The sequence below is a fragment of the Eleginops maclovinus genome, chromosome 15 (genome assembly GCF_036324505.1).
Source record: "Eleginops maclovinus isolate JMC-PN-2008 ecotype Puerto Natales chromosome 15, JC_Emac_rtc_rv5, whole genome shotgun sequence".
Lineage (NCBI taxonomy): Eukaryota > Metazoa > Chordata > Actinopteri > Perciformes > Eleginopidae > Eleginops > Eleginops maclovinus.
The window spans coordinates 9,107,489-9,133,234 of record NC_086363.1 but is presented as its reverse complement, the minus strand read 5'-3'; the positions used below and the strand labels follow the sequence as shown (position 1 = coordinate 9,133,234).

General features: G+C 39.8%; 3 protein-coding genes across 3 annotated transcripts; all 3 read right to left on the bottom strand.

The window, feature by feature from the left end:
• Positions 1-6,016: 6,016 nt before the first annotated feature.
• Positions 6,017-8,113, bottom strand: tmem18 (transmembrane protein 18). The gene is made up of 5 exons (XM_063901884.1): positions 7,906-8,113; positions 7,618-7,735; positions 6,702-6,756; positions 6,496-6,589; positions 6,017-6,402 (listed from the first exon to the last, which is right to left on the bottom strand). Exons 1-5 carry the CDS (start codon positions 7,996-7,998, stop codon positions 6,304-6,306), a joined length of 459 nt encoding a protein of 152 aa, XP_063757954.1. The 5' UTR covers positions 7,999-8,113; the 3' UTR covers positions 6,017-6,303.
• A 647-nt stretch (positions 8,114-8,760) lies between these two features.
• On the bottom strand, positions 8,761-11,369 carry LOC134876757 (required for drug-induced death protein 1-like). The gene is given in 3 exon segments (XM_063901882.1): positions 8,761-9,810; positions 10,757-11,071; positions 11,073-11,369. Coding segments are annotated over 3 exon segments (507 nt in total). The 5' UTR covers positions 11,127-11,369; the 3' UTR covers positions 8,761-9,672.
• Positions 11,252-25,612, bottom strand: si:dkey-119f1.1 (Structural maintenance of chromosomes protein 6-like). Its single transcript, XM_063901881.1, has 27 exons — positions 25,505-25,612; positions 24,229-24,366; positions 23,885-24,014; positions 23,251-23,356; positions 22,862-22,998; positions 22,596-22,657; positions 22,420-22,500; positions 22,210-22,311; positions 20,665-20,784; positions 20,446-20,544; positions 20,117-20,263; positions 19,927-20,015; positions 19,636-19,800; positions 19,071-19,249; positions 18,636-18,837; positions 17,971-18,085; positions 17,471-17,628; positions 17,129-17,264; positions 16,967-17,047; positions 16,650-16,820; positions 16,370-16,507; positions 14,407-14,552; positions 14,159-14,284; positions 13,893-13,998; positions 13,537-13,689; positions 11,709-11,806; positions 11,252-11,464 (listed from the first exon to the last, which is right to left on the bottom strand). Exons 2-27 carry the CDS (start codon positions 24,355-24,357, stop codon positions 11,368-11,370), a joined length of 3,273 nt encoding a protein of 1,090 aa, XP_063757951.1. The 5' UTR covers positions 24,358-24,366; positions 25,505-25,612; the 3' UTR covers positions 11,252-11,367.
• Positions 25,613-25,746: the final 134 nt, after the last annotated feature.

Below are 25,746 nucleotides of genomic sequence, written 5' to 3'. Positions count from 1 at the left end.
TGACGGGTACCTTTTAAATATGAACCAAACTGTAATTTTATTGCCTTTTTATTTACTCTGTGAGAGAGGTCTTTGATAAACAACCTTTAAGTTGTATATGTTGGAATTGAACTTTTAGGAGTTACTTCTAGAGAAAAGGATGATGAAAGAAGGGGATCATCATCAGACAGAATGCACTGTAGTAATTGATACAGGTTCATCAATGACTCACTGGGAGTGAGTCACTCTTTGAAGCTTTTAGTCATTACCTGCAGACACATTGTATTTCATTAATACTTTCAAATAATTTATATTAAGTTAAGATCAGAAGTAAGATGATGTGAGAGTGATTGTGAGAGGGTCTGACATGATAGTACATTTGGAAAAAATAACATAAATAGAAGTATTATATTTAATCCTTATCAGACAGCGCCAGTCGTTACATATCACCAGTATGCAGAATATTTCTAATAGAACACATCTACATAATCATGTATATCACAGTGACTCATTCACAAGCACACACTGAGTGAGTCATCCATCAATCAGTATCACTTACTCATTTTTCTTCTCCCTTCTACTCTTTCGAGTTTATTGTATTACATCCGCAGTCACAGTATGAGTCAACCTGCAGTGAACACCAGATAACTAAAGTATGCTGCCTTCAATTTGTAAATCTACAGGGGAACATCTTACTTCATTTCAACCTCGACACCCCCATTAAGCGTTTATATGAAGTATATAAACACGTCCTTAAACACATTTCAATTCTGTTGTAAGAGAACACGAGGTTATTTGAGTTTTATTAATTTGTGTAAAGTCTTAAGGATCTATGACAAAGTGGTGTTTTAAAGGTGGATTGATAGTTAATGCATGCTGATAGATGGCTGTTTAACACGCTTGATTTGTTTCATGCAACTTTGGTTATTATTGCATACAGATGTTCCCTTCTGTTTCTAATGGGTAAGCTCCTAACATCACAGTGGACTGTAACTTGCTTATTTATTGATCCAGCCATTAAACAGCAACATTAGTATTCCTTTAAACTCCTGTAGGTGTTCACGTGACCAATTTAAGTCCATGTCCACTTTTCTTTTAGCTTTGTTTTTGGTCTCTACTAACTCCTGAGGGAAATGCCTGGTTCTGTAGCTGCAAAACACACCACTCTGTTCAGCAGCTAGAAGCTTAATTCATTTGTGTTGTTTGGTGCTGGGAAGGTTGTGTGCAGGGTTTTAAACAGCTGCCTACCACAGCTGGAACCAAAGTTACAAGAGCAGTGAAAGCTAACCAAAACAGACTGCACGACTAAAGAATAAGCTGAAACTCAATATGAAGCTTTGTGAAGTAGAGGGTAGTTTCAGATGTAGATGATTATTCTCTGTAGGTTCATCACTACGAGCAACCCCTTTCCCATTGTTGTTGTTGTTGTTATTATTATATCAATAATAGACTAATTAAATATGTTATATATATATGTATATATGGACTGACTTAGAATAAACTCAACCCCTTTCAATTTATTCAGCGTAGTTTATTTTCAACTTTTAAATATTCATCTCAAATCGGTAAGAACGGTGACTTGCAATAATGTTTATAGTATAACTATAGACAGGGTGCGATTTGACAAAAAAACAGAGGGGGGGATGTTTTTTTTAATTTATTCATAGACAAGAACATTGGACTTTTAACTTGCATAACTAGGGAGAAAAAAACGCAAAAAGTAGACAGGCCCTTTTTTCGGGTTCGTGGATTAGTCCCCATCACAACATGGCAAAACTTTTAATAACCCATACATGGATTTCTATTCAACGTCACAAAAACATGCGTACGCACTAACAGGCAGAAAGCACCATAGAACAGCATCAATGCTCTCCATGAAAAGACCCTCCAATTAACTTAAATCAAACACTCAAAATAATTCACTAAATAGCACAACGTGCTGTCAACACTCAGGGACAGGTCTGGAAAACTAGACAAAGTAAACAGTCGGCTCTGGTGACAAATTTGTGGTGGCTTTTTCGTTTTTCCTATCGGGGCATTGTCTGCAGCATTTCGGCCCTCTTCTATCCACAATTCTGCAAATGGGTCCTGTAAAGTAAGATGATATGCTGCTCTGAACGCGTTTCATGTTTGGTTCAGCGCTGTTTTTCCTGCGAAGTTCCCGCACAAAAATGTTACAATGTTTTTGTTTTCGATGACGTTCAGAAATATGCACCGTCTGCCAGAAGGCTGCTGAATAGCCTACTCTGATGTAAAGACACTGAAGATCGTTAGATTTCAAGAGTTTAAGTAGGCTAGCAGTTAAGTTGCATTCATCGCTATCAAGGGGGGGAAATCCTTGTCCCCACCGGAGATAAAAATAATTTAGCAGAGGTAGGGATAGGAAAACCAGAGGGGGGGAAATCCTCACCATCCCCCCCTACAAATCGCACCCTGACTATAGAATATATATGTAAATATGGTATGGAATAGAAAAATGGTTTTGAATAATCAAGATGCTGCCGTGCAGGAATGTATTTTTACAAATGTATTGAGATCTGTGCAAAGTAGTTAAAACTGTTCTTATCAGGATAACATCGTAATAAACACACACACACACACACACACACACACACACACACACACACACACACACACACACACACACACACACACACACACACACACACACACACACACACACACACAAACAAACAAAGGCCTGGACAAACATATTTACCAGTAGATTATACACCACAGATGTTGAGAACCACAGCAGCGGCCAACATAAACTGTATAGAAGCAGTGAGAGAGAACATTGTGACAGGCGGCAAAAACATAATTTGAACTCATTTCCTTTCACAGAGACACACTGTTGTTCAATCGGGGGCGAGGGGGGGGGGGGTCCAGGCCAGATTTTTATGAGTTTGAGGATGGCTTAGAGGCGATTAGTTCAAATGTGTTTCATTCAACTTTTACATAAATTAGTATGTCAAATGACTAGAACACCGTTGTAATTTCTAGTTGTGATAGCAAATTAACCAAAGATACCAAGTATCTCAGGCTGGAGTAGGGGGATCTGGATGTGATGCAATGCATGTAAGAGCTGAAACAAGATTTGGAATAAAAATATAATACTAAGGTGATACAGTATGGGGTAAACTAGTTTTACATTAGATTTAGCTGATGCTTTTATCCAAAGCGACTTACAATAAGTGCAAAAACATATAATCAAACAAAGAAATAAGAAAGTGCAGATATACTCACTCCAAGCAAATCCTACCTTTGTAATGGTCTTAATGGTTAATTTAGCTCTATTGGATTGTACTATTATCAGAGGGGAACTTCAGTAAACGTAGTAATACCACAGTGCCTTAAAATGTACTAAAGTAAAATGAAGTGTAATCATTCAAATATACTTGAAGGACCAAAGTAAAAGTACTAATTCTATGAAACAACCCATTTAAGAACAACCAATATTATCGGCTTGTAGTTATTCATGCAATATTACGTACATCACTTAAATGTTGTAGCTGTTTTATAACTGAATATACTGCCAGGTATTTTGTGAGTTTTACAATGGAATCAATAAAGTTCATCTTTATTTATAATGTACATGAAACATAATGTATTCCACTTGCTTTCCTAATTGATAACATGCATATTCACACGTTTGTACAGATCAGAAAATATACTGTACAATAAACATATAACTCTGCATACCATAGTTTCACATCTGTAAAGATTTGAATATAAGACATGTGGGAAGCTCAGCCTCAGCTCACATGCCACAAAGCATTGACATGATTCATTCATGATAAGCATGTCAGTTTCTGGGCAACAATCTCTGAATGTTTCTTACAGCTCTGTTAGAGCATTCCTACTGCAATAACCAGCCTCAGTCTACTACATTTATTGGCACTTATTTATCAGTTAGGATGTACTTGTTTTTGGCTAACGTGATTACTAACTACCCACTCACACTTCATCTACCTGTTCTATAAATCTTGCAGCTCTTCAGCCTCCTGGTTCAATGAGTTCATGTCGTTCTCAGATTCACTTCACAGTGTTGTCTCTTGTCTTTGTCATGTTTATGGTTCCCCATCTTTCAGCCTGAACACTTTGGTCATCCCCCTCCTCAACTCCATCTTTCAAACAGGTTTTTCTTTCTTTGATCAAGTGTTTTCACCCACAGGACTGCAGCTGACTGGGTGTTGTGCAATGTTCTGCATGTCAAAGCAGAGGAAAGCAGCCATATCTGAGATACATGAACTGGTGGATTTGGCCTGAACTCATATCGGAGGATAGTGTCCACTCCAATCTTTCATTTCACAAAGAAAAAATGAACTTCTCAAACTAGTGGGTGCTTTTATTCATTTGGACTTGACTCTAGTGTGAGGAGAAGTTGAGTTGGTTGCATCAATAAAGTGGAAACATCTGTCATAAGACAGGTATCTCACGGGCAACGTGTGTGTGGGTGTGTGTGTGTGTGTGTGTGTGTGTGTGTGTGTGTGTGTGTGTGTGTGTGTGTGTGTGTGTGTGTGTGTCCTACAAAAGACACACACACACGCACACTTCTATTCCTCCCCGTTCTCTCTAAATATCCACAATGACAGCAATTCAATCACTCACCCACATACTTAATAGATCCTGACGACTGAATGCAACCAATGATTTAATAACATACTGTGTATGCATCTGGCAAAGTAAAAAAGTAGGAGTAAGTAGAAAAAAGGAGTGATATGAATAAAATAAAAACAACAGTAAGCTTAAAGAGAGATATCCTATAAACTCTCTGCAGAGGCAAAACAAGTTTAAACTGAGAAACTTTGGGTCGTTAAATCCATGCTGCCCTCTAGTGGTGCAATAACATTCAAGAGGTCTCAGGATTGACCTCCAGATTTGGCTACTTAAAATTACACTTAAAAATTGCCTTAAAATAAAAGATGTTCGATGACTTTTGGTTTGTCTATATTTCTATTCACTCATGTGCGAAAAGCCTACCCAAATGACAATGGTGGCTGTTAATGTTCCTGCAGTAAAATGTGTTGTAAAGAGCCAAGTCTTTTTTTTACCAGGAAATGCACAGGTGTAAATAATAAAACAAATCAGCTTCAGGCGGCTGGTGTCCTGCACACTGTCATGGCTTAAATGAAACAGAGCCATCATTAATGTGATTAGTAACACCTGTGCTTTACTGACTCTGCTGTGAGAAAGGTCCATTGTTTTGCAGAAAGAGGTTAGCCCAGTATCATGAAACAGCCCCCCCTCTCATGTGGAGCACTGTACCGGGTCATAAGACCTTACTTCCCCCCTCCCAACTCCCCACACTGTGTAAAAGCTGTTAGGGAAGTTCAACCCATTCTGGGACACAAAGCCAGTTAAACTGGTATAATACTAATTCATTTGTATGTGTGTATAGCTATAGCCCATGTAGCTTGCTTAAGATTTGTTTGAAAAAAGTAGTTGCCTTGTGGATCTCTCCTAGTCTTAGTCAATGGATTGATAATGATCAGGCACAAATTATGATTCAACATTGTGGTCCTCTTAACACAAATAAGGATGACAGCAGGATTATTCCTTATAGTTCAAAGGCTGTTGAAACAGAGTTATATCATGTTGGGATATTTAGATTTTGATTTAAAGCATATTCTGTAGCCTGCATTTTTGGCAAGGGTGTGAGGTGTTTTTTCCTGGATTTTGGAAGTTCAATTTCAGGTTTTATAAATCTATAATTGAACATTGATGTAAAAACACAGACACAATATTGACCCAGGACAATATTGTCCTTTTTGAAACACACTGCACTTTCTGATCCAATTCATCAAAATCGTTTTTGCTAGTAATGGATGGATATCAAAGACTGTAAAAAATGAATCCATGTTCGGTAGTTATGATCAAGACTGATGTTGGTTAATTTAGTGAAATTTCTAAATATTAAAATATTGTATTTTAATAGCAGTTTAGTGGATTTTTCTCTTAGGATAGGAGGATATGTTCAAGGTCTACTTAAAGTAAAGAGCATTTCTCTGAAAAATAAATCAACTGTTGCATAAGATTTGTTAAAAAATCCTTTATCTTTCTTGGTGCATTTCAACGCACTTTAAAACAACATTACATATAAAACAGTCAATGTATATTGGTCCTCATATCTCAGTGTACAGTACATTCAGCGACATCTTTCAACAGCTGATAGACACCCAGTCCAGAAACCGATACCAACGAAGAATCCTTTTAACAGACACAAGAAAGTATCTGCCTTTCTGTCCCAAAATTCAGGATTAGCAAGGCAGAGAAATGTAACCCTAATTCCTTGCAATAAAGTCCCTGACAGAATAAAAGGGATCAGTCGTTCTTCTCTCTCTTCTCTCTGCGGGCCTTTCGCTTGAGCTGGAGGGTCTTCAGCTCAGTCATAGTGGAAAAGGTCCTGTACACCCACACCATCTGTCAATGCACAACACAAACATTCAGGTGTCGAGTGGGGATTTTATGATTGTATATGCTGTGGCAAATATAACGATAAAGAATGAAGTTTACCACAATAATGACTGTATTCAGCAGAAGAGGAATAGAGTAGACCAAAGAGATGAACATGCCCTTCGAATCAAAGTACTGAAAGTCAGAAAAGGACCTGAAAGAACAACAAAACATAACGACATTCCTTAATAACCAAACAACATGGACTTAACACACACCGTTTCTCACACAATAGGAACAAAAAACACTGCTAAAAATGGCTTTACCTCCAGTTCATGGCTGCCAGCTCATTTAGATATTCAGCACTATACACCAAGCCAACTGTGAAAGAAAAGTTGTCAGTCAGCAAACAATAAAACACACAGACTAATACAAGCTCTTATAATGTATACAATATTTACTCATATTATCTGGTTTTGAGAAATCTTAAATATCTTATTAAGCCTTCGATGGTAACACACACATCAATGAGGAGTTGTGCATATTTGAAAGATACAGTATGATACTCTACCCTAAAGATAGTGATATTCCTTCTAGTAATATTGCAGATTATAGCAACACATGCCAGAGTTTATAGAGATACCTTATAGAGTACTGCATTTAAATGATCTGTTTATTTTTACTATTGTGTTATTGTGTGCTGTAATCCCTGATATTAGCAATTGTATGGTTGCTGTTCAATTCATTTCAGACATTTGGAAAATGTATGCCCATTACAATTTAAAAACCGTAGCTTTTATGATATCTCAGTTAACCAGCAAATAGTTACTTAAAGCAAAAAACACAGTGTATACCTTCGTTAACACCTTTTGCTAGTTTCTGCTAGCTAGCTGCTATCATGTAGGATAAAGCTTGACTGAGCATGCTAACTGTTCTCATTAATCAATGTTCATTCTTTATTTTATTTGATATTTCAAAGTTTTACAATTGAAACCCGAAGTGTTTCACACAGCACACATTGTTTGCTACTATACATTACCCTGGTAGTTTCCACGTCAAATATTTTTCTGAATATTGCAAATATTTGATGATGTAAAACTAAATGATGAGTACATTTTCAGTCTTGCACCATAAACGTATGTAAATGTATGGGAGCATGTAGTCTTTTGTATGCACTATGATTTACTTATCAATCAACAGTATACATGAAGTGTAATTGTTGAATGGTTCTGATGAACTTACCCATGAGCAGGAAGTGACATATCTGAGCTCTGTAGTATCGGCACGTCACCACGGTCAGAAACAAACACACAATATGAAACACCATCAGCCCGATCAGCCAGGGCTCCGACCACTGCACCTACAGACAGTAAAACAAAGCAAACATGAGGCAGCTGCCATTTGAACGAAAATATAAATGCTAAAAGGGAAGCGTTTATTTAAGGGGATCTGTCAGTTAGCCGGGATAGCTAACTCCTAGCTAGCTGGTACTGACTGGCATTTCAAGTCAGAACATAAGATGTAACTTACAGACATGAGAAACGTCCATATCGATGTTATTCTTAACTTGCTGAACTCATCGATGGGGATAGAGCTGATATTTTTTACTTTTTGGTCCGTCATCCTCAAAAAACCCTGTTCAGACGAGGCTAATGTAAACAAGACAAGGCTACGGAAAAGCAGCACTACTTGTTCTTCTGGTTGAGTTGGCGAACAACCAAAACAAGACCTTACCGGCACCTAGTGGTATGGAGCTGATACTGTCTTTCTTTCAATCAAAAACACATGAAATATAAGTTAAGCAAAAACACAATACTACAAGCTTCTTTCAATCTGAATTATTAACAATTTATGAATTTTCCAAGTCCAAACAATTGGTCAATAATTCCAGTAAAGTTAAATATATTTCCTTGCTTGTGGGTATATTTGAGGTCCTAGCCTGCTACAGCCAACTGTCCCTTCTTTCATACTTCATTATACACTTCACGTAAGAAGTCTTTAGATAATCTCACATATTTGGGCTATATTTGTTTCCCTAAAGGCATAATTACATTCTTTTTTCTTTGTAAATGACATACTGTGATATCTTCTTTTTGTTTTATCCTTCTCTGCTATTGTAGCTTCACATTTCCTTCTCCCTCCCTACAAATGTTATCTGATCTATCATGTTCAACACATGTTTGTGGAAGAATCTCAGCTTTTTCTTCATCTGTTACAGCAGTAATGTCATAATGTATTATGGTTGGATATCTTCCCTTCAGAAGTCTCTCTTTCCTCGGATTTCCTAAACTGTTTTTCTGTACATTACTTAATTTTTAGTTCCTTACTTCAATTTGTTGTATTGAGGCTTTACTGCTTATTCACACTTCTGTCAACCACAAATAATTAAGTTTGTCTTACAGTTTATTTACATTTCATCACACACCAACTTACAAAACCTTTAAGGACTACCTCCAGTCGTCATACCATGACATTCTAATCAACTTAACGTGTCTTCAGAAACTGATTCACTGATGATCACATTCCTTTATCCCCAGCTAAGGTTCCTGCCAGTCCATCCCACATTATCCCTCTGCACAGCTGCCTACACCAGCTTGATGCTTGATACAAAAGCATGTTTCAAGTTAAAGACAGTCGATACATGCATGAGCAATATGTAACTTAGGCATAAGCACTTCATAAAGCATTATATCTATACACAGGGCAATTGTTTTCGGACTAACTAAATACACTATAATGTGCACATTTTGCAAAGCTGGTTTATGCCATACTGTATATTATGACCCACATTAGGACATAAGGATTGTTAACACCAACATGTCACACAAGTACAGGTGTAAAACAAGAACATACTGTAAATGATGATAGATGATTATAACATTGAGTCTTATTAGGACACCTGTTTTTCCAGTCAGAATTTCTGTGGTTAAAAAGGCCTATCTTACAAAATTGTAATTTGTTCAGTTCCTACAGCAAACAAGCATATTTGAATTGCAACTTTAAAAAACAAAAACAGTCTCATACAATAATATTGTACACATACAGCACATTAAGGCCACATTTTTCTTAAATCTTTATGTATGGCAGCCATTCCAGTGTCTGTTGAATTCCAACAGACATTGTCAGTAGTAGTAAAATGTTAACCTCAAAGACATACCTTTAAATAATAAAACAAGAGAAACTGATAATGCAGCAGTGTTCTCTTTATCTTTTTCCGCAACCGTATGAACAGTCTTGTGTCCATTGGTTCACTGGTATGTATAGTTGGAAAAAAGCAAGTGGAGGAGGGTCACTGGCTTAGGCCTTGTTTCTGCCGTAGTGGAAATCGGGGACAAAAGTAGCAGCCACTGTGATCGGAGTAGAGTAGCCTAGGGCAAAATTGTACAGACCAAGCATTAGACACTTCCAGGTGGAGCGCAGTGCCTTGCCAACATTCTGAAAGACAAACATACAGCCAAAGATTAATCAATATTCTGTAGATTAAACCCTTGTCGTACAATGACATACGTCTTTGGAAAGATAGTTTGTGTTACAAAGCTCAATCAGCGGTTTTGACAGACTTTTTTGGGAATAAAAATACCTGTTATCAGGCAGGAGCTGAACAGAACAGGCACATGTGGTGTGGTTAGAACAATAGCGCCACAGGACAAGAGCTGCAGTCTGTATATCCCTGTCATGTAAACAAGAAGCCCTATGAACACTATTGTCTCCTGAACTCTGAACAGGAAAAGGTTGACCGGATACAGGAAGTCAGCTGTTTTAGTTAAGTACAAATAATTGTACTTCCTTCCTCCTTAGCTGGACATATTATAAAAACTGATACACAAAGCAATCCGAACTGTAGCCTGAATATTAAATATGATTTTAGTGTAAAAGCAGTAACTATCTCGACTTGAGATCAGATAAATCTGGAGTTGGATCAAATCAATCAAAAATCTTCAAACAAGACATTTTACTTAATATACCAAAAATATGAACAAAATGTTACATGTACTTATTGTAGTGTCAATGAGTGTACCCTGTAGTTGAACTGACTGATAAACATATCTCATAACATGTTGATATTTTAGAGGATTAAAAAAACCAAACCGCTTTAAAAAATATATGTATTTAATCCATTAAATCAGTTGGTTTGAGGCTGATGGTTCCCACAAGGTTGTTGACATTTTGCCTTAAATAAACAGGTTGTAGTTCGAACAAAATCCACATTTTAAACTGAAACTTTCTCATAGAGATTTTTATTAGGGTTTGCCAAATCATTGCATCACAGCAGAACAAAACACAAACCCATCCATCAGCATCTACATGAACAAAAAATTGCCCCAGAGCAGTGAGTGCAGAACAGTGGGCAGTACAACAGACAATTTAACAGAACACCAACCTTCCTGACTTTTTTGTACTTTTCCTTCTTCCTTTTCTTCTTCTCTTCTTGTGCCTCGTCTTGCCCATCCTCATCTACCAGCGGCTCATACGTCTCTGGCAAAAATGCAAAATGAACTGCTCGATGGCTCTTCTCATTGTATCTGTCGCCCACCGTTTGGCTGTCGTGTCCAGAGTGATTCGGGCTTTCCTGGTGATCCACGTGTCTGTGATATTTTGCCGTTTGTACATTGAGTGTTTCACCTGAGGCTGAATTTCTATCAAACAACCTCAATGGAACCGATTTGGCCTTCATGTTGTCCGCTGGTCGCAGCTCTCAGGGATGAAGTAAAAAGTACCACTCGCCTCAGGAGGTCAGATGTTATGTGCATGAGTGGAAGTGCATTCCAATGGGCCGCCTTGTGTGGAGGATTTGGCACAGAGCTCTTAAAGGTACAGATCCTTCTTCCTCACAAGACTGAACTCAAAGCGTTTCATGTTTTAAAGAACATTCAAATCAAATGTACATGTTTAATGTGTCATTGTGGCAAACAAAAACTAAACAGAACCAAAACTTGGGTTAATGCAAAACCTTTGCCCCTGGCTGTAAAGTAGCCCTCTATGAACGGTATATTACTGGTCCTCATCTTCACTGTTTGTTTGCTCATCGTTGCCACGTTCTGGGTCTTTGAGCCGGAGGATGCTGATTGATGGACTCTGTGGAAGAGAGCTGAAACAAAACAAAGAACAAACAAACATGACAATGTGGCTGTGACTCTGAGATCCAGTGTCTGGTGCTCTTTCCCAGAGAAACTAGGCAGCACACTGAAATCACATGACCTTTACTCCTGACTGGATTTAATTAATCAAAGCTCATTTATTAAGAGTATACAAACAGTAACTAAATCAATAAATCACATTTGGGTGGTCTTACTGCTTTGATACACAAATATATAAAAGTCAACAGTGAATACCTCATGCTCTGTGGTGTGAGGAAGATGAACTGTCTGTTGCGCTGACCGGATGCCACCTTTAGCATCATGTCCATTGATATCCTCCTGTTCACCATGTCCTAATGGAACAAATCCCAAAACTCATGTTATCTTTAGATCAGAATCAGAAATACTTTAAGTATCCCAAATTGGGACATTTTTTCATTACTGCAGCAAAATACAATATGAAGCATACCAAAACAACAAATATACAGATAGTAAGTTTGATGCCGATGACAGAGCTAGCCTTCTTAATTCGTTTTTTAAGTCTGCTGTTGTCACTGGCTCTGATGCTGCCCCCCCCCAGCAGATGGCAGCAAAGAAGAGTGTACTAGCAACAACAGAATGGTAGAAGATCTCCAACATCTTGCTGCTCACATTGAGGGATCTCAGTTTCCTCAGGAAATAAAGAGTCGGCTCATCCACTTCTTGTAAATAGTGTCATTGTTGGCCCTTCGGTTCAGTCCGTTGTCTAGGTCCCAAGTACTTGTAACCCTCCACAAGAGCCACATCCTCTCCCAGAATGCACAGGGGCAGTGGAGACGTCCTCTTCCTGCTGCAATCAGTGACCATCTCTCTGGTCTTGGCCACATTCAGAAGCAGATGGTTTCATCCAGTCCACTCCACAAAAATCATCCACCAGAGTTTTGTCCAGTTTTGCATGATTAAAGTCCCCAGTGATGGTGATGAAAACATTTGGGTGTAGTGAGTTTGGCCACAGTGGAGTGGATAACGTCAATAGTCACCTCCGAATTAGCTGAAGGCGGGATGTAAACAGCAACAACAATGGCATAGTGAAACTCACGGGGCAGGTAGCACGGACGTAATCCCACCGCTAACAGTTCCATGTCTGGGCTAGAGAAACGCTTCTTCACGGTAACATGTCCACGATTACACAATCGTTCATTCACATACAGTGCAATCCCTCCTCCTTTCTTCTTACTAGGGATGGGCATGATTAATCGACGATTGGTAATTGTTCGTTAAGAACTTTGTCGATCACGTACAATTTTTTATCGATAAAACTAATGCAGGTTGTGTTGCGTAGTGAGAGTCCCCACTCCTGGATTGCACCCTTACAGACTGGTGGAGAGTGAATGGAATAAGGTTCCCAAGGCTGGCCAAGTTAGCGGAGGTACCTGTGCATCCTGGTGCTGAAGTTGTATGCGAGTTACTAGTTATTTTTTATGAGGCTTTGTTAAGTAGCCTAATTAATTGTTAGGTAGGCTAATCTCTTTCTCACCCTCTTTCTCGACTCGGTGCCTTTTTAGATAGCTTTGAGTTACATTTTGACAAAAACTGTCAGACCTAAGTATTATGTTTTTGGTTAAGTTATTGTTTAACATGATTGTTTTTTTTATTATTATTTGGGAACAAACGACTGATTGCCGGTACGGAAGGCTTATATCTCTTGTTCTTCTTAGTCTTCCGCTTGGCTCCAGTTCTGCAGCCTCGCTGAGGCCTCCGTAACTCCGCCGGGATGTCATGCCAGTCTCCGGGCAGCAGCATGGGTCTGCAGAGCGTGATCAGCAGGTCGCGGGTGAAAACAATGCCATCGGTCCTTTGTGCGTGGCTCTCCGTTACAAAAACGGCCAGAAGTAACAGAAAAATGACCAGAGAATGTTCGAAAAAGAACGTGGCCATGGCTGCTCAAAGCCTGAATAAATGGTAAGGAAAAAAGCTAAATAAAAGATTAAAAGTAGAAAAAAAGACAATATATCAATAAAACACAGGGAGCTGCTGCAAGAGGCTGCCACCTAGCACGGCTTATCTAGACAAACTTGCAATAACGAAAAAGGTTTCTTATTACCATGAAAACATCAAACTCGTCCAGACAGCGGAACGGCGCCTCTGTGATGGCCCAAAGGGAGAGAACAAAGCAAACGGTGGAGAAGGAGCGCTCGCCTCCGGACAGACAGCGCATGTCACTCAAATCTGCACTGTCTCCCTGGCCTGGATGCACCTACAGAGTAAAGAAGCCAAACCATTTAGTACAAATACATTTGATCCAAACAATTCATTTTACATCACGTGGCTTAAAAACTGTAGCAGTTATGTTCATGTTTTTGACAATCAAAGAAAAAGATCAATGTGCTCTCATTTAGACTTCAGCCATGCTGCTTTATTGTTTAGTTGCTCTGATGTTAATGGAGTGATGAATCTCACCGAGATGGAGAGGGTTTCACTCGTGTGGTCAAAGTTCATACTTCCAGTGTAGCCTCTCTGGGCCAGTGTGCTGTCAAAGTAGTATTTACAGCGGGCTGAGAGGAACCTAAGAGATGCAGAGTAATGTGAGCAATTAGACAAGGAAGGAAAGATGGCAGCATGATAATAAATCTAGGAACAAAGAAACAGTTCTCACTAAGTGAAAATTGAAAGAAATGTAAACACTTAAGATAAGCGTAAAGGTCATTCATTTGTCAACAACTTGCCTCCTGAGATTAGTGTAAACACAGAGTCTCTGGTTCAGGACACTATCGAGACATTTGATGAAACTTTGGAGGTTTTTCATTTGCAGTGCCATGTTCTTGTAGTTCTGCAGAGCCTCCTGATACTGCCTAGTGATTGGAAAGCCAGACAAGCGGTAGAAAGCAACAGAGATTGTCGATGGTGTAAATGTAATACAATGACACTACATGGTAATGATTACATTTTAATGATCAGGGTGCTCGTCACATACCTCACCACCTCCTCACTGTTCCCCTGCTGCTCCTGCTCGGTGGCTATCTTCACTTTGAGACGGTTGATCTCGTTGTCCAGACTCCTGGGTGTCCTTCGTAAATCCTTTCGCTGCGAACAGATTCTGGTGGCTTTGGCCACAGAGGTCTGAAATCGCAGTGAGAAAAAGAAAAATTGAAATCTGAGATTCAATGCAGAACATACTATAATGAAGACAAATCTATAACATTCAGAAACGCATAGTTATTCAACAATGCAATAAAACGTAATAACCTGTCCTGTGAAGAATGAAAAATAAAACGCATTTGATTTTATGTGAATATTGCTTACTAGTGCTGCCCTCCACTAAAGATGTTTCCAGTCGATTAATAGTCATCAGGTCAGGGCGATGAGTCGACTAATCGTCTCACATATGATATATTATGATTTATTAAAAAAAAAAGAATCTTAATCAAATGTTTTTTCCCCAAAATGGTTTCAGTTTCAAAGGCTGATAAAGCACGTTATTATAACGGCATGGTATGTTGTGCTTCACATGAAATAGAACATAAAACTGTAATCATTAACTGTTGAAATATAAATTAAAGTGTACATGTAGGAAGTGCATGAGAGTCACAGCGCAGCGCACCGCACGACGAGCGGTCCGCCCAGCGGTACAAACAGCAGAAGCTCCGGTAAGGATTCTTAACGCGTGTCAAGCAGCGAGGACACACACTGAGCATTTAGTTGTAGTTCCTTTAATTAATATCTGAATATAACAACCCAATAAATACTACAAAGGAAACGGCAACACATATGCTCGTGGGCAAAAATCCCCCCGCACGTTACGCCTTGATCATGAAATGAAAGCTAGAATTGATCGTTTTCTGAGCTCAGAATGATTATATATTATAGGTTTATATATGTTGATACAAAGCTAGGCTACTGCCTGACTCACTGCCGCTGTTTCCCTCCGAGTCTGAGAAGGAACACACATTGCCGGGGATAATAAAGCTCTGTGTTGTGTTATGATGGCGTGGATACGGAGGCACCTTTTTTCCAGCAGAGTTTGTCACCTTTTGGGGCTCGTCCCTTACATGCTCATAAAGATTCCTGCCTGACAAAATTAACTGAAGGACCAGGCACTGCTCTGAATGAAGTCCGAAGGGGTTTCCGGCTGACGCGACATAGCAGTGCGCAGATGGACTTTCCCCCCCCCCCCCCCGACTAATGAAAAATTAATCGACAAATATTTTTTTCGCCGACTAACGATTAGTCGACTAATGGGGGACAGCCCTATTGCTTTCCACAATTTTGATAAGCCAAGTGTGGTTAACATGAAGTAATATTTTTCTGATGTAATGCCAGGACCAAAACATTAATGCCTACTGAAACCAGACAAAACATTAAATACAATTATCCATCCACCAGTCGGACGTACTACCGAGGACCCGAATACAGCTCTCGCTTTGGGAGTACAGAGATTGGATGGCCCTGAGTAGAGACCCCCTCACCCCAGGATCTTGCGAGAGTTAAAAACTGGTCCGTCGTTCCACGACCAGGATGAAAACCGCATTGTTCCTCTTCAATCTGAGGTTCGACAATCGGCCGGACCCTCCTTTCCAGCACCTTAGAGTAAACTTTCCCAGGGAGGCTGAGTAATGTGATGCCTCTAATTGGCACACACCCTCTGATTCACCTTTTGAAAAATGTCCAGCCTCCATAGGGATGCCTGAAAAGCTCCACCGGAGGTGTGAGTTGAAGGCCTCCTGGACTTGGGATTCCTCCAGACGTTCCCAGTTCACCCGCACTACACGTTTGGGTTTACCAGGTCTGTCCAGAGGCTTCCCCTGCCACTCGACCCAACTCACCACCAGATGGTGATCAGTTGACAACTCTGCACCTCTCTTCACCTTACTTCTTGAAACAATTATGTATAATTTAATTTTTTATCTGATTCAAATGTCTGTCTCAGTTTAGCGTACCTGTAGTTCATTTTCCTTGCTTTTTAGTCTGCCTTCAAGCTCCTGTATGCTGCGGAGATGGGCACTTCGCTTCTCGTCGTAGTGTTTCTTGTGATGCTTGCACCTCACCACCTCCTGATCAGTCTTACTCAGCTCATCCTGCAGAGGGACAGAAGGAAGAGCACAGTAAGAATATCGCATAAGATTTGGGATTTCCACAGGTTAAGGTCAAAGGATTCAGATCACTGGTATATCCTCATGACAGGACATCTGGTCCCCTGATCTAGGTCTTAAGTATTACCTTAACATGCTCGGCATCCTCTGTGAACGTGAAGATCTGCTCTTTGTGCTGCTTGTACTCATGCTCTGCCTTCTCATAGGCAGCCTTGCAATCAGCCATCTGAGCTTGTGCCACATCACACTCGGCATGCTTGGACGAGATCTTAGATACAATCTCTTGAAGCTCTTCTTCCTGTGATAGAGTGCCAACAGTTATGCAGATATTATACAGATTCTCAGTCATAATTCCATATGTTCTTTGCTTTGTTTATTTACTTTGTTTTTTATTTAAGTTAATCAGCTCTGACTATTATACTTCATTGTGTTGTCTGTACTAACCAGGGTACTGAGGTCTTCACACTGAGGCTCTTCCACATTCTGTAGCTCCGACAGCTCTAGCTGCATCTTTGTGGACTTGTTCTGAAGTAAATACAGAAATTAAAATATAAAAATATATTCTATTATTATTATTTATATAAACACACGCATACATATACTTACTTTGATAGTCCTCTCATCCATTTGGGCCCTTCTTAGCAGCCCTTCGTTCTGTTTGACGTCGTCATCCAACTTCCTCATCTGCTGCTGGAAGCGTGCAGCCTGAGCTTTCTGGTTCTCCATCTCCCTGTGCAAGTGCCTGCCAGAAGAGAGGAACCAAGAGACAAAGAAGGTATTAGGGCAGAAATGAAAAACAGCTACACCGTGTTGGGACATGTACAATGTGTTTATCTACATAATTGTATATAAAGAAATCCATCATATACTCCATCTTTCTAAATACAACATGTCAACAAGTGTAGATCTGACCTCATCGGGTACATCACTGCATCCACGCATACACACCTGATCTCCTCCTCTACATCTCCAGAAAGGTAGTTGGCTCTGTACTGATCAGAAGAGTAACTGCGGTTATTGAAGATCTGATCGCCATCCTTTGAAAAGGCCTGGGTACAGTTCCGAGGAGGGCTTCCCTGGATCACTCGCCGAGCCTCCGTTTGATTCTACAGACACAATTAAAAGCAGAACTCATGTCACCTTAACAATTAAATGTTGTTCACAAGGTATTTCACAACATCAGCCATAGATGATGCATATGGACTCAGTTTTTAAGGGTAATGATCATGGAAGAACTTAGAAACCCACTTACTAAGCACACACACATCTTAAATAGCTTCAAATGACAACATTAAGTGTGAATAGTACATCCTGGTATGTTCTTTTAAAGCATAAAGAAACAATATCTAAACGTTCTTTGTAGATAGTTCACATCAGCATCAAGTATATGGCTAAACGCTCCTTGTGTTATTGGGACTTGGTAATGGGTCCACTCGGAATTTGGTCACCTTAATCAGCAGAATGCTCTCTATACCCCGCTGATCAATCAGGCAGTTTGCAACAACCGGGTCCTCAATTTCTAGAGATTGAAGCACGGACGGGTACTGGGGGTGGTTCACGGCCCTGAGACAAAGACAAAAACAAACCACTGTTGATTAAAAGTGATACTTCATGTTAGTACGCATCCAATCAGTTTCTGTTGCATTTAATAATGTCATTCTGTTGCCACAATCATTGCTAAATACAGTGTACGGCCTTTCTGTTTCTAGCTCTGGGATCTGTTGTGATTGTTAGGAATGTGTATTACTGTGACTGCCTTCACGTCAAGCTTTTTCCTGCTCTGATCCGTGTAGGAAGAGCACAATTGTTTTTTGCTGTTTAAAGTATGTCTGTTCATTTTGTACATAACACTCTATACAACATGTGCAATATTAATTATAATGTTCAATAATAACTTGCAATTCCATATATGCCACTACGTTTTTTGCACAGTTTTTTCACATGAATTATTATGCAGTTTATGTTCAAATAGTTATTTAATGAGCTCTTTTTACTGCACTGTTAGTGTACGGTGTATATTATGCTGCTGTGTTTTGTGTTTATTGTATCTTTGTAACTCTGGCACAACAATTTCCTTCAGGATAAATAAATTCCCATCTTATTTAAACCTCACCTTGATCTTGTGTCGTGGACGTGTGGGAGGAAACTGCTGGTGATGATGGCAGGTCTACGGACCTTTGGGCAAACATTGGACATGATGCCTTGTAGCACCTTCTCGTCATCGTGGTTATCACAAGTGAAGGCCTGCAGCTGGCCTTTAAGACAAACTTCCACAGCCAGCGCCAACTCCGGGTCCTTCAGGCTGATAAGGTGACCTGCAGAAGGAAATGTGAAAAGAGAAGTGAGGTCAGAATTGTCCCCCTCTTGATTGAGATTTGGGCGTTGCTGTTGGAAGGACAGAAAGAAGTAGGTAATATTGGGGTTGAGATTTCACTTCATAATAGAAGTGTTTCATTAGGATTATTACGCATCATTTTGTCGTTATGGCTGAGAATTGAAACAGTCCTGGAACATTTTTGCCCATCAACAACTGGGAACAAAGTCTTACCCAGAGGTCCTCGAGGTTTGTGCTTTAACTGTCCCCTTCTGTGAGCCTCATCGATGGCGTGTAATAGTGCAGGCATGTGCTCTCCAAAACGACGCAGGCGATTAGAGCGACTGCTCTCCATAGTCTGCAGGTTCCTCCTGTTTGCGTCAATGGACCTCTGGAGAACATCTTGCTCTCTCCTGAGACAAAACGAGATGCATTTCATTATGCTATGCTTTTATAGCTTCACAAATGTGACTTGACTGTATATAAAAAGAGACCAATAAATCCCCTAATGAGGTTTATTTAGGGCCAGAGGGAGCTTAAACTTGACATTTTTATTTGGGTTGGATATCATTGCATATTGAATATATCAGAAGCATTGACAAAACCGAAAGGACTAATGGATGGATTCATGTAATCGTATGATTTGCAAGGCTTTTTTGGACAGGCAGTGTACATTTATTCCAGCTTTTTAAAAAATTGTTATCAAAAATAAGTGACAGGCACAGTGTGAGGGCTTATTTAGCTACCCCTGGAACAAAGTTGTACTGGCATAATGTAGTCGGTAGTTGTGTCCCCTTACTTCATCTTCCCTTGCTCTTCCGTGGCGCGGCTGCATGCGTGCCGATACTGATCGACCTGCTGTCCTAGAGCGGAGATCTGATGTGTCAGGTTTTCCAGCTCTGCCTGCATCTGCTCCATACGCTCTGTTCTGGCCTGGCTCTCTGCTCCTGATGTCTGAGAAATGCTGGAGGGATAAGAAGAAGAAAGAAACTATGACAATGACATTTTAAGGAGCAAACAAACCCAGGGAAGTCCACAGAGAACCAATGTGAGTTTTGGCTTGAACGCAGCACAGAAGATGAGGTCGTACCTCAGCTTGAGATCCTTTATTCTTGAGGACAGCTGAACTTTGTCCTTTTCCAGGTCCCTCAAGTGAGCCCTGCATCTGTGTACAGTGACCTAGAACAAATCAAAGAATCCAGAAGTAGAGACACTGGTAATAAGTAACGAGGATAAGTGAATGTACCAATTGCCTAACAGCCTGACTTTGTTTGTCTAACCTCGCTGGAATTGACCAGGGCATTTTTTTTCTGGGCCTCGGCCTTGAGCTGAGCACATTTGGGCTGGAGCTCCTGGACTTGTTGCGTGACTCCCTCCAACTGTTCCTCGATCTGCCTGTATTTCCCCTCAGCCTCTTGGACCTTATTCTTTATAATGACATAAAAACAGATCAGAAAGAAGAAAGGTGAGCGGACAGAAGAAAGCTTGGGATCAGCTTCGTGCATTGGCTGGACAAGCACTGTTAGTGTTTAAACCAAAGCATTTTTTAAATGTATTCGCTCGAGAACAAACGCTTAATTCTGTGGTGAATAATACAGAAATATCCTACCTTCCATTCTTCCACCTTCGCGTCGTACTTCTCCGTAGAACGTCTGTCTGACTGCAGCTTTTCCTGTAATGGCTTCAAGTCGTTCTCCATCTCAAGCACCTGCAAAATGATATTAGCTGGATGAATTACCCTTACTTAAATAATAATTGCTTTTATCCCAGAGTTCTGGGATACTGAATAAAAGGGTTGGGAATTCAAAATTGAGAGAAATAATCTCACCAAAGACCAAGCCATTTGTTTCTGCAACTCTTCTAGTTTGGTCTCCATTTCATCCAACGATGACAGGTTCTTGAATCGATCCTCTTTCTCCCGGTACTTCCGCTTCAAGTCTTTCAAGCACTGAAACAGTCATGTAACAATATAAATGGTAATATATATTGCTGGTAAAATAGAGTAGTAGGTAAGCTTAAACTAGCTCCCTATCCCAATCAAATGATCACATTTTATAAACACAACAAAGCGATACAAATGATTAACACTATAGGACTGCATCAATAAAGTTAAACCCTCTCACATGGTCATTTGAGACTAAAGCTGCAACAACTAGTCGACAATGAAGTTTTGTTGTCGACGCGTCGTATTCTTTAAGCAACCTAGGCATTTAACTCGTGACTCATTAGAACACACGCAAATGAAATTGCAATATAGTTGGCAAGTCACCACCATCATTTTGTATGCATTTTACTGCTTCCGGTTCTGAAGGGGAAGCAAAAGGACCATTCATTTTCCCATTGTTTTGTTTATAAAGCGTCTAATCCCCATAGATGCTCCACACCCGTAACAGGTGGTGGCGGTAACGCACCGAGTTGGATGCCAATCGCCAATAATAAAAAAAAAGAAGCAGCAGCTTCGTCTTTGCACCATCTGCGTCCTAAACCAACCACTGACGATGTTTAACAGAGATGAATCATGGCAGAGGCTCCGGATCAGTGTGAGCAGACTGCAGTAAAATTGAGACCGAGATGATCTAAAGTCTGGGCATTTTTTAAGGAAAATAAAGCTAATAAACAAGTCAAGTGTACTGTCTGCAAAGCAGAGCTGGCATATCACGGCAGTACAACAGCGATGCATGAGCATCTTAAACGCAAACACCCAGGACGTCTAGCGCCCGAAGTTCCGGATGGGTAAGTTAGCCGGATTTTGTTTACCTTTCGGAAAACGCGTCCTCTAGTCCAGAGTGACATTAGTTACATTTAGGCCCTCTCATGAAAGATAATGCGTTAACCCAATTGCATAAGAACATTGAATGACAGTCCAAGTGTCCCTCTTCCCTCATATTAACATCGTAAATTCACAAGGTCACCTCGCCTACCTAACTTTACCTAGCTCTGCATGACTGCACGTATGCTAAATAGATAGGAAGATAGATAAATACTGTAGATAAATAAGTGTATACATAACTAATCATCAATCATTCATTTGTCAGATAAAAGCAATAAAATTGATTAATTTAAGTCTACAATTTGTGGTAACTATGCCTAATAGTTTTCTATTTTCATTTTGCCATTTTAGAAGTTCAAAGCAAGGGCGTGTGGATGACTTCGTCCTGCGGAGAGGCGTTTGCACCCCTCAAATGGCCAGACTCCTCACAGAGCGTTCTAAACATGCTGGTCTACGACATGAGGCCAATGTCAACGGTGGAATGCGAGGGTTAATCTACTGACTAGTCGACTACTAAAATAATCGTTAGTTGCAGCCCTATTTGAGACATTATTGGTTAAAGCTGCACATTATATGAATATATGACAATCAAACTGTTCTTACTTGAGCTTGTTGCTCAATTTTATTTTCTGTGGATTGCTTGGTGGTTTTGATGTGCACAAAGTCCTCCCTCATCTGGTCCAATTGGGTAGATTTCATAAAGAACTGAAAGAGGAAGGAGAAGGAAAATAAAACAAGTGGCAGCAAAATCAAGACCACAAAATCAAAATGATAAAACGTTATTTACTCAAAAATTATAATCTTTTTCATTACCTTATACTTGTCACCTTCCCCTTTGGAGTGAAGGAAGTATTTGCTCATCTCTTGAGTGAGAACAGAGACAGGGTTGTTGACCTTTTGAAAGACACAATAACAGGTTTATCCAACAGGATTTGAATATTGTTGACGTTTTGCTACATTGCACTGTGTAAGATTTGCATGGCTCCTACCTGTATGTTAAAATTGTCCAGGATAGACAGCAACTCTTCCTTTTTGGTTGAGACCATTTGACCTGTAAGGGGAAAATATGAAATGCTTTATGAATCCTTTATAGTAAAACTGAAGCTGCCATTTGCATAATAATATTGAAAACAGTTTAATTTTCTTTTGTTTTTCCACTCTTCCACCTATTTCCTAGAAATGTTGCTATAGATAATTGTAGAAGTAGTCTCTTGGAAAACAAAAAACACACTTTTAGAATGAGGAGTTACTTTACCTGATAGACTCCTCAGTTTATAGGTTCTCAACCCCTCGCGTGTTATTTTAAGGTCTACAATGATAGCTGGACCGAACACCTCAGGTTTGTAGGCGTCCCTTCCTTTGTTTCGCAATGTGATCGAAACGTTAGCCGAACTGAGGAGTAGAGAGAGTAACACACATCTCACCTACATGAATCAAGTGATGCAACTTTTAATTAAGGTTGCTTTACATGTGACGCTATGAAAAATATCACAAACAAAAATATTTTTGATTTGATATGAAATGTGTGGTGCTATAGAGCAAAATAGGCCTTCATGCAATATTTGTTTGTGCTACAATTTATGGAAATTGGGGAATGGGGACGAGAAGACACATTTCATAATAGACATTGTAAATTATTTTTACCTTTCTCCTTCCTTCACAAAGCCTTTGAGGGACAATCCTCTGTTTGTGGCATGAGCATTACCGCCTAGGGTAACTATAAGAGCCGTCAGAACGGCACTCTTTCCACCTGTAAACAATGTAAGCAGTAAACATTTTTAGACACTTTTAAAAAACAAAATAATGGAAGAAACAAGAGAACAGAGGCTGTTGCTTGACTTGACAGTGTGCATAAGTACATGATTTAGGATCAAACCATTACACTGATTCAATATAGGGCAAAGTAGATCATTCATTATATGCACTTGCACATCTTAAGTCTACAGAAACACTTCTGATTCTCATGAAGAGAAAGACGTTTTAAACATATCATATTTAGAAAGAAATAATGAACAGAAAGATAAGTTACATCCATCACAAACGATTATATTAAACTTTTTGATATGGATCAGTTTGGAGATGGATTGGAGATCAGGTTATCACTTTTTTTTAATGTACTAATCTTGCCAACATATGTCCGTATGATTGTGAACTACATAAACAAACAGTAGTAACAAAAAGTATTCCAACTAAATTATAGTTGATTCAGATTGTCAGCACTTCCTGGTAACTAATAAATATCTCACAAAATGAGTATGCGAAATTGTACTTCACTTACTTCCATTGTTGCCAACAATAAAGTTGACATTTGGACCAAAAGTGAACGGGCCGAGGTGAGAGTGGCACATGAAGTTCTTCAGTGTGATGCTCTCCACAATCCCTGCATCACTCACCACCTCACTAAGACACTGCACATACACACAGGGGAACTGGGCACGTCATTTCCCACTACTACATCTAATCCATTATCATAAACTTGACACAAAATGTAAGGACATTTTTGTTTGGTAGATTTTAGAAACAGAGTTGAGGGAAATCAAATCAATAGATTACAATCATGTTACTGTGGATATAAACCCTATTGGATAATATATTGCACAGCTTGACCGTGAAGGTACACACCTGTTTTTTCGGTTGATGATCTTCCTGATCCCAGTCACTTTCATCTTCATCGTCCCTCTCCACCGCAGTCACGACCGGCGTACTAGGTTCTTCACGGACAGGGGAGCTTTTCCTTTTCCTCTTAGGCATCTTGGATAGCTAGATTACATAAGGGGAGAAAATGAAACTAAAAGCAAACAAACAATATACTTTACTAGCATAGTCGAGCTAATGCTTAAACTTGAACATATACTCTTGTTCTACTAAAACGCTTGCGTACTGTGGTATATTGGATCGAGCACATCGGTGCTCGATTGTGTTGGACTACCACCACTACTGTGTTCTGTAATACTCTGCTCTTGTATGAGGGTGATTTCCCCGCCAGTAAAACATGAGACTTGTGCTGCATCCTCGTCTCCGTGTATCAATGTATAGATAGTGATTAAGTTAGTAACCCACGAATAGTAACACTACAATAGTGTACAGTAAGTGAAACTACAACACGTAGAAGAATGCAATCCTCAAATCTACAGTAAGAATTGATGTGGTTTAATGCCAAGTTCACATTACACGATTTTTAGCCCAATCCGCCGCTCCCAGACGGATTTTGGAGCTCGGAGACGAATCAGCGCTAAATCGGCGTTTGATCGTTATGTGCGAACTGCGTAAGAGCGAGGTGAGTGACTCCCCGACGCCAGACAGATATCTAGCAAGCTTAATATCTGGACCTGTCGGCGAGTCCAAATCCTGTAGTGTGAAAAGGGTTGTGCCTGGTAATGGGTGCACCGACGAGCTACAATCAATGAGAGCGCAAGACACCTGGTGAGGAAAAGCCCCGGAGGAGCTGCACAACTTTCAAAAAAGAAGAAGCGTTGTCGACACAGCTGTTTGTAATCTGATTTTGAACTGTGAAGTTGTACACAATTCTCTGAAGTTAACGTTAGCTGACAAGCTTTTAAGTAACTTATTGACAGTTTCAAGGTAAAACATAATAACGTTAAAAATCCGCGTCATTTCCCATGTCACTTCTTGCATGTTTTCGTGACAAAACGTAGTTTGGAGACCAGACAGACTCCTCGGAGATTTCTCCTGGAGTCTGTGCAAGGCACAACAGGTTAAGGACAACAGTAACATCAGTAACGTTGTTTAGTTACATGAAATTATCAACGTTACAAAGCTAGCTTAGCTGGCTAATTGACACGACAAAATAAACAGAACAACTATTTAGCCAGACAGCAGCTGAGAATGTTGCGGTCGTTGTAGTAGATGAGAACGACTGATTACAGTGAATGATTACCTTATTTGCATTCGCTTTTGAAGCTGCTCCTGCTGCACCTCCTGCTGCCACACACTAGCATTAAGACCCTGCTGTTGAGTTCGCGCCTTTGAGTCCTTTAAAATCTCGCGTTGAAAAACGAGATCATACATGTGGACGTCACTACACCATAAGGAATCTACTGTCTGAAAACACGTTCTGTTAACATGAAAGATAATTCAATAAATAAAATAACAAACGTAAGACCCTACGTTTTTTGCATA

What these genes read in the sequence shown, in the direction of transcription:
- tmem18 (XM_063901884.1), bottom strand. Translation starts at nt 7,998, where the DNA reads ATGACGGACCAAAAAGTAAAAAATATCAGCTCTATCCCCATCGATGAG. An exon ending in CTGGCAGCCATGAACTGGAG is followed by an intron (nt 6,590 to 6,701) that starts GTAAAGCCATTT and finishes TTGTTCTTTCAG; the next exon opens with GTCCTTTTCTGACTTTCAGT. An exon ending in TGAATACAGTCATTATTGTG is followed by an intron (nt 6,403 to 6,495) that starts GTAAACTTCATT and finishes GTGCATTGACAG; the next exon opens with ATGGTGTGGGTGTACAGGAC.
- si:dkey-119f1.1 (XM_063901881.1), bottom strand. Translation starts at nt 24,357, where the DNA reads ATGCCTAAGAGGAAAAGGAAAAGCTCCCCTGTCCGTGAAGAACCTAGT. An exon ending in TATTGTTGGCAACAATGGAA is followed by an intron (nt 23,357 to 23,884) that starts GTAAGTGAAGTA and finishes CATTGTTTACAG; the next exon opens with GTGGAAAGAGTGCCGTTCTG. An exon ending in GCAAGGAAAATGAACTACAG is followed by an intron (nt 14,553 to 16,369) that starts GTACGCTAAACT and finishes CTGCGATTTCAG; the next exon opens with ACCTCTGTGGCCAAAGCCAC.